General features: G+C 41.8%; 1 protein-coding gene across 1 annotated transcript in view; it reads right to left on the bottom strand.

Annotated features, from left to right (window-relative positions):
- Window positions 1-854: 854 nt before the first annotated feature.
- Window positions 855-13684, bottom strand: part of KCNK1 (potassium two pore domain channel subfamily K member 1) — a 57400-nt gene continuing 44570 nt past the window's right edge. Inside the window, exons 2-3 of the mRNA XM_057736907.1 lie at window positions 6389-6784; window positions 855-1773 (exon numbers count right to left, since the gene is read on the bottom strand). Coding sequence (XP_057592890.1) covers window positions 1514-1773; window positions 6389-6784 — 656 coding nt within the window. The 3' untranslated portion in view covers window positions 855-1513. The remainder of the gene's footprint in view (window positions 1774-6388; window positions 6785-13684) is intronic.

Below are 13684 nucleotides of genomic sequence, written 5' to 3'. Positions count from 1 at the left end.
CATGTTTGGAATCACACACTGGAAAGGATCCGCCAATGACGGTTCCCCGTCACGGGAGCTACGCGGTAGGGCACAGGGGCTACAGAGTAGATGTCATTCCTTCTTATGGTTTTGTTGCTCTCAGACAAGATGGGATTTTATACCATAAAGAAGGGCCCTGTTCTAAGTCAGGGGATACAATGTATGAAGGCTAACAGCAGTGAGCAGGACAGAGCTGGTAACAGTGTGCCCAGGGCACACACAACGGAGGAGGTGGAGAGGCTTCTGTGGGAGCCCCTGGGAGAGGATGTTCTGCTTGGGTAGCTCGCCAGCAAGATGCTGACTTTTACCAACTCTTTAAGCATCACCTCCTGGGCATGGGAGATGAGACTTGGTTAGCGGGTCACTGAGCATTCGTTATCACACAAGGTCTACCTTTCTAAAATTCCTAATAGTGTCCTGTGTACAGCATTTAAATGTTGCCTTTATGGTTTCTACAAAGGAGTGCATACCTATTATCTACGTGAAGGAAAACCTTTCTTGATATATTAAAGCATAAGATCGCAACGAGCTATCATTTTTATTTATTCGCCTTACAAATTAAAAAAAAACTCTCAGACTAATTTGATAGAATCTGTTCATTTGGGGCTTCTGAATTTGGGTTCTGTGCTTTAGTACGAGGTGAATGCAAATCACAGTGCACTTTCAAAACAAAACATCTTAACCTTTTTTCCCCCCAAAATCATACTCTTCATTACCTGTTCACCTCCAGAGAAATGCTTACAAACATTTTAGACATTTGAGACCATACTACTGCAAGACAGTAGAAACATTTGTTGTAGCAGAATACGAAAGTAATGCACTCCTAAGTGTGTTATTCCCCTTATTTTATTGCAGCAACTTTTAATTCTTCAGTATAAAGAGAAATCAAAAGGGAAAATCTCTACAATCTTGGGGAGTTAAGAAGTATGCCGGAATCCGGTGACCTAAACCGTATGTACAGGATATAAACATATTTATACTTTATATGTACACAGTTAACGGTTATCTAGTCCTTATAAATAGTAGGTTTAACTTAGTCTACAAAAATATGATTTAGGATGGACACATGCAAACTAGTACACATAAACTTATAAAACACATCTCTATGCTTTTCTTTTTTGCTCTTAAATATAAATGTTGCCATTTAACCATCAGCTAAACAATTTAAATGCACATCCCCAAGTCCCCAGTGAAAGTATAAAATCTGCTTCTATCCACAGCGGCACCCTGCTTCAAGTATTGTTCACTTATTAGTAAAATCGAGATAATTTTGTCACATATAAACGATGGGTACAGACCCCATTTTCTCAGACTTGAGACAGTCCTCTGGAGTAAAAGCCTCCTTTGCTCCATTTTACAAAAAATACTGCAGACAGCAGATATTTGTTAAAATATCACCCTGGCTTTTACATACTCATTGAAATGAACAAAGCAAAGCCTCCTCCCACTGCCCCAAGCCTGTGCTCTGGGACAGTGCAACAAAACCCGAAGCCTACTGGTTCACTGTGCCGTCGGCCAAGGCAGGTGACTGGGGGGGCATGAAAGGCTCATTCTGCTTCTGGTCCTCCTTCACGCTGGCTGCTTGGTCCGTGATGGAAGAGAAGGACATCTGGTCGTGCTCTATGATGTGCACTTGATCCTCTTCCTTGTCTTTCTTCACATAGAACATTTTTCTGAACTTCTTCAGCTCGTGGAGCTCACAGAAGGTTTCTAGAACCACCAACATGGCAATAAGACCAAGAAGCAGGTAACCTGTGTGAGAGAAATGACAGCGTCTCAGTGCAATCAAGTCACGACGCAACCTGCCTGCTGATGAATAAATCCACTGCCGCTTCTCTGACTTCTAGGGATGTTTTGAATTCCATGGCTCTAAGAGGGACGACCCAGAGAAAAACGAAGAACGACTTAACCTCCTAGAGCTAAACAGACATTTCTCCAAAGAAGGCATTACAGATGGCCACAGGCACATGAAAAGATGCTCAATTTCGCCAATTATTAGAGAAATGCAAATCCAAACTACAGTGAGGTACCACCTCATACCGCTCAGATAGACATGATTAAAAAGTCTACAGATAACAAATGCTGGAGAGGGTGTGGAGAAAAGAGAACCCTCCTACACTGTTGGGGGGAATGTAAGTTGGTGCAGCCACTATGGAAAACAGTATGGAGGTTCCTCAAAAAACTAAAAAGAGAGTTACCATATGATCCAGTAATCCCACTCCTGGGCATATATTTGGAGAAAATGATAATTTGAAAAGATGCACGCATCCCAATGTACATATAGCAGCACTATTTACAACAGCCAAGACATGGAACAACCTAAATGTCCACTGACAGATGAATGGATAAAGAAGATGTGGTACATACACACAATGGAATATTACTCAGTAATAATAAAGAAAGAAATAATGCCATTTGCAGCAACACGGATGAACCTAGAGAATATCATACTAAGTGAAGTCAGAAAGAGAAAGACAAATACCATACGATGTCACTTCCATGTGGAATCTAAAATATGACCCAAATGAACTTATCTACAAAACAGAAACAGACTCACAGACATAGAGAAAAGACTTGTGATTGCCAGGGGGAAGGGGGAGTAGAGGAGGAATGGATTAGGAGTTTGGGATTAGCAGATGCAAACATAGGATGGATAAACAATAAGGTCCTACTGTGTAGCACAGGGAACAATAGTCAACATCCTATGATACACCATAATGGAAAAGAATCTGAAAAAGAATGTATGTACGTGTATAACTGATTCACTTTTCTGTACAGCAGAAATTAACACAACATTATTAATCAACTGTACTTCAATAAAATACATTTTTAAAAAAGAATGACGTAACCTTCTACATACCTGGATGATTCAGAACGACATGGTGTGATTTGGGGAAGAAAAGAAGTGGGGCTGATAAGGCATTGTCAACGAGAGATAACACACTGTACTCACCCAAGGGCAACCTCCCCTCCACTGTACAATCAGTGCTTCTCAAAAAGCCGGTGACATTTCAGAGGAGTTTCTGATATATCAGGAGTGTTTGGAACAAAGCCTGGCACTCTTTTCAGCGCTCAAGGCTTTTAGCAATAGAAATTACAGTTTAAGCTAGATGAAAAGTCCTTCAGGAATGGATGTGAGGGCCATTTTACCTTTATCGTGACTTTAGAGACACTCCAGCATCACTTCTAAAGTCATTTGGTCCCTAACTTTGGAGGCTATTTTGCATATGAGTGCTAATCCAGATTTACGCTTGAGTCATCACATGTCACCCCATGAATGTTGACAGTGGAAGGAATACCTTTCCTGTAGTTTCAGTTCCAGACTGAAAAGCTGGGGGAAGAAATTTCATTTTCTTTGGTGCACAAATCAGAACAGCTACTGTGGTTCCCTTGTTGACCTCAGCAGATGAACTGGACTGACAGCGTTAATGCAGATTTAAGGAGTTATCTGAATCTTGGTTTGAGTAGATTCAGGATCTACACGCAGTATTAACTAGAGGGGAGAGCTTTTACATTTTCACACGTATACAGAGGCTCTCCCACCCTCATGAACATCCATTAGTCACTGAACTTTGTGAACTGGCATTGAAACATTACCACAGTGTTTTGTTGTACCAATTTTATTAACTTTCACTGTGCAGAATGCGCTATTTTTCAGAGACAAACCAAAGTTTAATTTCTCCAGGTTCATGCTGTTTGCTTTAGCAGCATTTGATCTTTTACATACATTTGTAACAGATGAAAAATAAACCAGATCGCAAATTCTTTTTCTTTCTTTTTTAAAGCAAACCATGTACCAAGTTTTTTTGGTCCAAATTGTGTAGGAGAAGTTAAATTGCATACTATTAACCAATATGAGTGTATTTCTGTTTAAAAAGCAAAAAAAAAAAAAAAGGATGTGGATATTAACAAGGTCTTTGGGTGTGGTTATTCACACTTTCACTGAGATCCAGCAGCAAACTAAGCTTTCCATCATGTGACTGGTCATTTTGGGGGCACATGGACCATTCATCAAATAACTCTATCAGTTTCTTACTCCAAATAAAAGATAACCTGTTGCCTCAGATAAAGTGCCATTCCTTGGAATCTGTGATAGGAGAACGGTAATTTTAAGTCAGTTTCAACATGTTTAAAATCAGTTTTCAGAAAAAAAAATCATCAGGGAAAGGAACTAAAATATGAAAATGAAAACTTGAAGAATAACAAAAATCCCAATTTCATGTGCCAAAGGTAAAATGTTTGAGGAAGATTTTCAGAAAATAAATGAACCAGGGAAGCCAGAATCGGTAGCATAATAGGAATAAGGAGGCTGGGACTTCCCTGGTGGTCCAGTGGAAAAGAATCTGCCTTCCAATACAGGGGACGTGGGTTCGATCCCTGGCTGGGGAACTTTAAACCCATGCGCCACAACTACTGAGCCCACGTGCGCACCTCAACTAGAGAGAAGTCCTCGTGCTGCAACTAAAGATCCTGCATGCCGCAGCTAAGATCCCTGTGTGTTGCAACTAAGACCTGATGCAGCCAAAAAACAAACAAATTTTAAAATTAAAAAACAACAACAACAAAAAGCCAAGGAATAAGGAGGCTGATTATGTCAAGAATGCAAAGTGACAGTTTTCTAGTATCTTTAGGATTTGCTATTAGGTTTGGTAATAATATAGCGTAGAAACAGCAATGACATTGTCAGACTAATTGGCAAATCGCTTCTTCCTTTATCCATTATTTAGTCAAACTCTTGAGTGCTGACAGAAATACCTACAGGGTTTCAGACAAAAGCTGTGAGATTTTTAGCCTATCCACAAACGAACATACTTTTAGAGCACTAATTTGCTCCACCTAGCACATACACTATGTAGAGCACCTAAAAAAAAATATATGACTCACACGGAAACAAGGCTTTAAAAGTTCTGCAAGGATTTATTACTAGATGAAAAATTGAGGAAGTTAAACTGTTGGGCAAAATTTGTGAGCAATTAACACAAGAGAAAAGTAGAGCTAATTAATTACAGAAACACTCAACATCTGTAAGTCATGAAAAAACTAAATTCAAATAAGGGGGTAACATTTTACCCTAATGTAAGACAAGAAAGTCTTGCACCAGGTACTTCTGGTGATGCTGTAAACTCATAATGCCCTTTGCAAGGCACTGGGTCAACATGATGTATGAGTCACCAAAGGGCACGTTCACTTTGGGTCAGCCAGCCCACTTCTTGGAAAGATAACAAAGTAGAAAAACATGTGAATATATAAAAGTATTTACTGCAGTGTTATTTATAATGCCCCCCAGTTAGAAGCATTCTAAATATTCGATAATCGAAGCAGGACTAGATGATGGTGTAGTCACCTGGTAAAATACTATGCGGATAATAAAGATAAATATAGTCACTAGAGGAAATGTGCAATCACCCTTGTAACCACTTGGTATATATATATTGAACTTGTACAGTAGCCAGGCACTGTTGAAAGTACTGGGCGTTTATGAGTGAAGCCTTTGTCCTGGGTGAACATGGTTTAATGGAAATGCTAAAACACACAGTTCAACCTAGCATTTTTGTCATCATAAAACTACAGGATGGGACCCGGCCAGAAGTGCCTGTGTATGTACTGTGGTTTCCTAGAAGCCATGGCATGAGCTGAGTCTTGAACAGTTCCTGAGAAGGCAGAAATAAAAACTGCATGTACAGTATGATGTAACTCTATGCATTGTCAAAAGTCAGGAAAGGGACACACAAAAATAGTTTCTTTCCAGTGGATTTCTAAGTTTTCCATGACATTAAACTGAATTTAAAAAAAACTGTTTAAAAGTCATTGGCCATCTGAATGTTATGCCTATTTTCCACGTATAACATTCTGAAAGAGGAGAAGGTATTCTAACTTCTTCAAAAAAGAACCAGATGGACAAACGAGATAAACAACTGTTTTACGATTTTCCTGGTGAATAAAAGAACCTGAAGGATTGTTAACAGGCTACATCCTAGCCCTGGTGTTCTTGAGCTTAAAATAGTTAATAAAGTAGAGCAAGTTTTTTAAAATCAAAAGTCGATTATGAAGTTATTCTGTGGTGCATTCTCATGATGTCATTTATAATGCCTATTATATTACTAGTAAGAAATTGACTGGGAGTTTTCAGGTGCCTGGGAAAAATAATTCTCAGTAATAATAAGATTTTTGCTTAAAGCATTTTGAAAGGAATCATGATGAAATGGAATTGTGGGAAGATGGCAAAAATGGAAAACGTATCCATGGAAACCAGTCAGGACTCTGATGAGTGGCTCCCCATTTGTGGGTGAGGTGGAGCTTGGAACCGCAAACAGAGCCCCCCTGGGGTGGGGGGCAGGCAGCTGAGTCCATGAACCCTGATACTCACATGTGATCCCAATCTTGTAGAGCTCCCTGAATTTCTGATTGTAGCCCTCTCCGGGAACGTAATCCCCGAGGCCAATGGTGCTCAGGGAAATAAAACAAAAGTAAAAGGATTCCAGGAAGTTCCAGTCATCCTCCAGGACGGAGAACACCGCGGCCGGGATGAAGAAGAAGCAGGACACGATGACCACGCCCAGGAGGACTGCGTGGACGATGGCCACCGCCTGCTTGGAGAAGCCCCAGCGGATGTGGAAGTAGAGGACCGGCCTGCGGGTGACATGGATGGTGACACGCTGGACCACCGCCGTCAGGAACAGGAGGGTGAAAGGGATGCCGATGACCGAGTAGAGGATGCAGAAGGCCTTGCCCCCATCGGACAGGGGCACCGTGTGGCCGTAACCTGCAAGCAGGAGAGGCAGAAAACCTCATAAACAACATCCGCATGCCGTCCACCCCTCCCCGCCTCACACCCAGGAGAATCGACAGACTTCAGTGCTTCAAAGGCTCTATCATGTTACTGCAGTAAGATTCAACAGTGGGTGCTGTACATTTGGGGAGTCCGCTGCTCTGGATCAGATCTTCCCAGCTCTTCCCCATGCATCACAGCCTGGTTTTGAGTTCACTGTTTGGCTGAAACAGAACTTCTTAGGCGATCAGGGAAAATTCACGATAGGATGCCTACTTGGCCAAGAGGACGTACCCTTTCCCACTCCACTCCCTCCACCCTCGCCCAGGAGCCTCCATAGGATCCAAAGCCGGTACATACTTGCTTCCAAAACACTAGAACCAGGCAGATGAGGGTACAGTGGGAAGATGGGGAAGACTCAAGGAAGACACAGACATCAAAAAAGAGGAAGAAAAATGATTAAAGCACACCAAGTCACAAGGCTGAGCACTTCTCAAATATTTTGTTCGATTATCTGGTTAAAGAGCCCATGCAGAAACTGTTAACACTTTTCCCCCTTGTCATTTCTCTAGGTTCCAAGATGCCATACATTCCACAAAACACATGAAAAAACCCCACACATTAGGGCCAATGGTCAAAACATATGTCTCTTTCATTTTCCGCTAGGTTTAAGTCATTCCCAAATCAAGCCAGTCAAGAGGCTAGGCTCTTCACCTGACAAGTGCCTGCAAGAGAGAAGCCACCAGACTGTTTATAAAATCTCACAAGCCCTTCAACCTGAAAGGACTAACACGTCTGAACAAGTCTGTTCAAGAAAAAAAAAATCCAACTAAATGAATTTTTTGTGAAATCGGCTTCTAGAAAAACAAAACAAAACAAAAAACAACCCTTGCTTCTGGGGTTGTAATTGAAAAGCGGTTTCAAAATCTGATTTCTAAAATATATCCTGCTTAGAAATAACTCTGAAAAACCTTTAGCCTCAAATCTCCCAATTCTCTGCTTTATACCAATTTGTGGGTGGGGCCAAGGTCTACGTGGCCACTAAGAGGCTGCCCCGGTTATTCCCGAGCACAACCTCAGCACAACAGTCAGGCTGGTTAATCCCAGAGGGTTATGAACAAATAGGGAGTCCCAGCAATCTACTGAAGTTGTATCATCTTGAACATCTCCACGCTCGTGCATTTTTCTGCCAGAGCTCAGACGCTCAGAAGGATTGAGAACCACTGTTCTGAGCATCAGTTCCTGAAGCCATCTGGTCCTCGCACACCCAGCTGCTTCTGGAATGCTCCAGCTGATTCTGGGCTTGGTTAAACAGGGAGATGAGTCACTTAGGGTTTCCATGAAGGATGGAGAAAGCCTGTCGAATGACGTTCTTGCAAAAAAAAGGAAGCAGGAGAAATGCGATCGCTTTACTTTTGAGGCAAAACATGTGACATAGGAATTAGACTTTGTAAGTTAAAGCAGCCCGCATTACAGAAGACCGGGGCCAATCAGAGCCATGCCAGGTGTTATGGAGGAAGGATATTTTAATGGTCAGAGATCTGGAAACAGAATCTGATAATGGAATTTTATTTAATATAACCAAGCCAACTGGAAGTGATTCACAAATTTGGTAATGAGCTTCTAACTAAAAGTACCAGGAGACAGCAGGGGATCAAGCAGAGACTGTTCGGGATGGTTTGGCTTTGGTGGGAATTTTGAAGAGAAAATGTAAGATTAGCTGAATCTGTTAGACCACATAAAAGCCTTGACACCCATGACTTTATTACTGTTCGGTAGCATTGTTACGAATTGTTTTTACTAAAAGTGTAACACACCTACTCACATAGCCCATCTCTTCTGTACCATCTGTTCCAATAAACTACACGATTTTACTACTACTAGGGAAAAAATTAATTTCTAGTTTTAAAATACTTTAGGCTATAATTTTTACTCTCCAATGACAATAGCTCTTTTTATTAGAATCTTAACTAAACTTCCATTTACTAAAATGTTATCTGCAAGCCATAGAGATAATCATTACAAGACTCTAGGATGGCTGTCTGCAGTAATGCTTTCTGGGCTTTTTTTTGTCAGTAATGTGTTCCCACTAAGAGATTAAAAAATCGTTAAAGTGTAGATGCCTCTTAAAAGCCAATTTCTCCTTCTGATAACAATTTTTGTTAATGGAAAGTACGATGTAAAATTTACATCTCATTGGCAGTCTCTACACTTTCAATGCCGTAGTGAGTACACGGCAATTCTCTTGCCATGGACAGTTGAATGCAGCAGATGGAAACTTTCAGTCCTAGTGAATTGTAATGAAGTGGGGGAATAATTTACTCAAATTCAGTCAATTGACTCCCCAGATAAATCACAAAGCAAAGCTCATATTTTAAAAATCTTAGAACCACATTAAAATCCTTTACAAACTAGGAAGGATTTAGCAAAATGTTAATACCTTATTTATTTGGTGTTCCTTAAATTTTTCTAAGGCTATGCATATAATTTGGGGGCCTAAAAGATTGAGCGTGGCAAAGTCTACAGCAAACACGAACTTCAAGAACTTAGGATCCTGGGGTGGAACTCTGATGCACAAATGTTCTTACATCGTAGCCTCCTATCCCACTGTTGCTGGGTTTCCTGTTCAGATTCTGCACCTGGAGGGCAGGTAGGAGTATATGTATAATGGGGGGGTCCATAAAGATGACAGTCTCCCAAGAAATCTGGCTTCCCAATCTGTCACTCTAACTCGAACTGCCCTGACATGCGGCTAGCTAACATCCAATCTGGGGCTACGCCACAATGGATACGGGCCTTCTGGTTTTTCTTGTATTTATATCCTCCTGAATGAGGTCCAAGAGAAGCTCTGTGGGCTCTTATTCCGTCCACCGGAGCAAGTCACAAACCTGTAATTTCTTCACGTGTACCCAATGCTTTTGAGAGAAGAGCCGCACACCACTACCTCCCGTGGTGACCCCTCCCATATAAAAAATACTCTCGGGACTTCCCTGGTGGTCCAGTGGTTAGCAGTCCGAGCTCTCACTGCTGAGGGCCTGGGTTCAATCCCTGGTCAGGGAACTAAGATCCTGCAAGCCGTGCGGCGTGGCCAAAAACAAAACAAAACAAAACAAAACAAAAAACTCCACCCCACCCCCCCCAAACCCACAACTCTCATTTATTCATATGATTTACTATAATACAGTACAACGTATGCATTTTCCATTACGTTAGCTTGACACATACTTAAAAAATAAAAAAGCTATACAAGAAGAATCTCCAGCTCTGAAGTCAACCGCAGGAGAGTCTGAAATAGGTCACAATGCTTCCTCTTCTGTAAATCAGACTTTCACACAGCAGTGAAGTGGCTTCGGGTCAAGTCAATTTATTCTGACACTTGAATCTTATCCTTCACTTGAAATGTTTTACAGTTTCCATAAGTGGTTATCTAGATACCCTGCATACAACAGGTCTCAAAATTCCCCTTTTACAGCAATCCTTTTCAGAGACCCTCACCTGGATAAATCATCCCTCCCACCCACACTATCTACACTACAGGGAATGTACAACTTGTGTCACTTTGCTTATAAAAGGAAGTGCATCTACCAGGGAAAGAAGACTCAAGGGAGGTCTAAAGCAGACCCAGTACAAACAGTGGCAAAGGCTGAAAGTGGGCTACACTCAAGATGTGATGCAGGAGACACAGATGGTAAGAAGTAACAGAGGTAAGATGTCTTGGGAGGTGCAAGTGCTTTTCTCAGCATCACTTTGCTGCCCCATTCAATCCCTTTCTAAACACTCTGGCTACTTCCACTCAATCATGATGGCTTCACGTCCAAACAAAGAGTGGCAGTGGCCCTCCTGGTCAGGACACTGCTCTGGTTCTTTACCTTAGAGTGGTCATCTCTAAGAGACAGACCATATTAACACACTGTACTTAAAAACTAGCGGAGGAGACTGAGGTTGTAGAAAGGCAGTAGGTGAGCTCAAAAGAGCCACCACTGCTGCCTGTGTGTGTGTGTGTGTGTGTGTGTGTGTGTGTGTGTGTGTAGAACTGTGAACTCCATAACAAGAGTCAAATCCTAAAGTGATTATTTCTACTTTACAAACAAGAAGACTGAGTTCTGAGAGTTTGGACAACTGGCTCAAAGTCATACAAGTCAGTAGATCCCCCAACCTTTCCACCGTGCCACCCCGCTGCGTTGTGTGATGCAAAAGTCAACAATGCCTCAAAAGTCAACCCACGTCCTGATGTGATGTCTCAGGAGCTCAGGGGGACAAGGTGGTGGTGGTGGCGGCCGTCACTGAGAGAAGAGCAATCCTGTTTTCTCTGGTGGCTCCGTGGACCTGAACATGAGATGATGAGACTGTGAAAGGAGAGGACAGAAAGGGATGGACACAGGACTGTGTGACTCTCACACAGAGATGGCAGGGGAGCGTGGAGCCTGGGGTGACTCCACAGTATCAGGAGGCAGGTCAGACATAATCCAACAAGGGCCAGAGGGCAGGGGCACAGCCACGTGAGCTCCAGACGCCTGAATTCCAGCTTACAAGCCACGTGGATGAGCCACCATGGTCAATGGTCATCAATGAAGAAGAGGACAGAGGAGAGCCCTTATTTACAACAGGAAAACATGAAACCCTAACAAATGAATGGTGACCTTGGAAAGGTTATATCAGCAATATAATCAGAGAATAAGGTCCAATAAAATTCCTGTGTTCCTGCTTAACTGTTAAACTTAAATGTCGATAACTCCATCTGGAACCCCTGTCTGCAAATAAATACACAACTACAGGGGATGAGTTATATTCCAAAGAGGCTAGCATATATATCAGCTGAAAGTTTCAATCAAACTTGTACATTGTAAAAAACGAGCCATTCCTCAATATGGAAAGTACATTTTCATTGGAAAACTTCACAGAATACTAAGCCAAAGTCTTCCTGCCCGCCTACCTCCTCGTCAACTCCAGGTTTCTAGAGGGTTATTGCTATGAGTTTGTAGCCAATAGTTCCTGAATTGTTTTCTAACCACTTAGCTCCATATACACAGAGTTCCAGGAAACGTTTCAGTTTGTTTCTGTCATAAATAGTTTACTGCAGGTATGGTAGTTCTATTATTTTCTTTCTGGTGATTCTGCTTCAACATGTACGTTTTTCACCATTTACTACCTGCTTATTGACCATTTGTTCCAAAGTATCCAATACAAAAATTTAATTTTTCAATTTGAATTTTTCAGTGTGCAATCTGGCCAACTTAGGGATTCCTATCATGAATTGCTTTCTTTTCTAAGCATTAACAACTTTCAGGGTTCACTTCCTGTGACTAAAAACATATGCTTACAAATGAACTTATTAACAGAAATGAACTTATTTACAGATACTGAAAACAAACTTACGGTTACCAAAGGGGAAATGTGGAGGGGAGGGGATAAATCAGGAGCTTGGCATGAACATACACAGGCTACTGTATATAAAACAGATAATTGACAAGGACCTACTGTAGATCACAGGGAACTCTACTCAATATTCTGTGATAACCTACATGAGAAAAGAATCGGAAAAAGAATGAATATATGTATATGTATAACTGAATCACTTTGTTGTACACCTGAAACACAGCATTGTAAATCAACTATACTCCAATAAAATTTAAAAATAAATAAATAAAAATAAAAACATGTGCTCATTCATTTTACCCCCTTACTAGTAATACGAAGACTATCTAACGCTAAGTGATCCCAATTGTTTCATTTCTGTTTTCTTTTCTCTTGCATTGTTTATTTGAATTTTTAAATTTGTTGAATGATCTGTTAGCTCTAGAGTTCAAATTACAATGATTTTTCCTTTTTTCCTCTTTCATACTTTTAGACCTTCCTCGATCTGTTTTTAAGACGTCTTCAGCCTCTGCGTAACCTCACAAGCAAAGATCACCTTATGAAGCCCTGTTTCAAAAAACTGAAATTTTCAGAGAAATAAATACATTGCAAAAACTTTTGCAAACTGTTCCTCCTCCTTTCTGCCATTCCCTCTGAGCTGTGGGACATCTGGCTGTCAGTCCAGCTTCCGCTCCACCTGGTCCTTGACTTCAGCCTTACTTGGTCAAGATGCTAACAGGCTGGCTCGCACTGTGCAGCCATCACTGAGTAACATTGCAGGAAGATGTCACATGTTATAGCGGTGCCACCCAGGAAAGAGTGGCCAAGGGCCTTTTTGGCTAATCATCACAGTTCTACCTGTTCCTTCTGAAAAAGAACCAGGTCATAATCTCTCTATACCTTCCCCAATATCAGCTTGCTCAAGGGGCCATCTACTGAGCACTGTCACTTAATGCCCTTGTTATGTTACCAGAGGCGGAAGAGGGTAGCACATGACTGATATAAGATCAACACCGGATTAATTCTGGTTTTTAGTACAGCTGTCCCAGAATTCCAAGCAGCCCTGTGTACTGTGGTTCCCACAGGAAGGAACACACAAGGCAGGGTAAACAGGCTTAGGATTGGCCAGTCCTCTGGTACAAGGGCAGTGGGATAGCAACTCAGAGTGACAGCCCAATAAAGGAGGTGTTGGGGTAAGGGCTCTGAATTGGCTGGCTTAAATATGAAAAGCACACTTGGGGCTTCCCTGGTGGCTCAGTGGTTGGGAATCTGCCTGCAAATGCAGAGGACACAGGTTCGATCTCTGGTCCGGGAAGATCACACATGCCGTGGAGCAACTAAGCCCGTGTGCCACAACTACTGAGCCCATGCACCACAACTACTGAAGCCCTCGAGCTCTAGAGCCTGTGCTCTGCAACAAGAGAAGCCACCACACTGAGAAGCCTGCACACTGCAATGAAGAGTAGCCCCCGCTCGCCACAACTAGAGAAAAGCTTGCCTGCAGAAACAAAGACCCAACACAGCCCCCTCTAAAAAAGA

Source organism: Hippopotamus amphibius, chromosome 5, assembly GCF_030028045.1.
Source record: "Hippopotamus amphibius kiboko isolate mHipAmp2 chromosome 5, mHipAmp2.hap2, whole genome shotgun sequence".
Taxonomy (NCBI): Eukaryota; Metazoa; Chordata; class Mammalia; order Artiodactyla; family Hippopotamidae; genus Hippopotamus; species Hippopotamus amphibius.
Note: the sequence above shows the minus strand (reverse complement) of the source record. Positions and strands in the feature narration are given on the sequence as shown.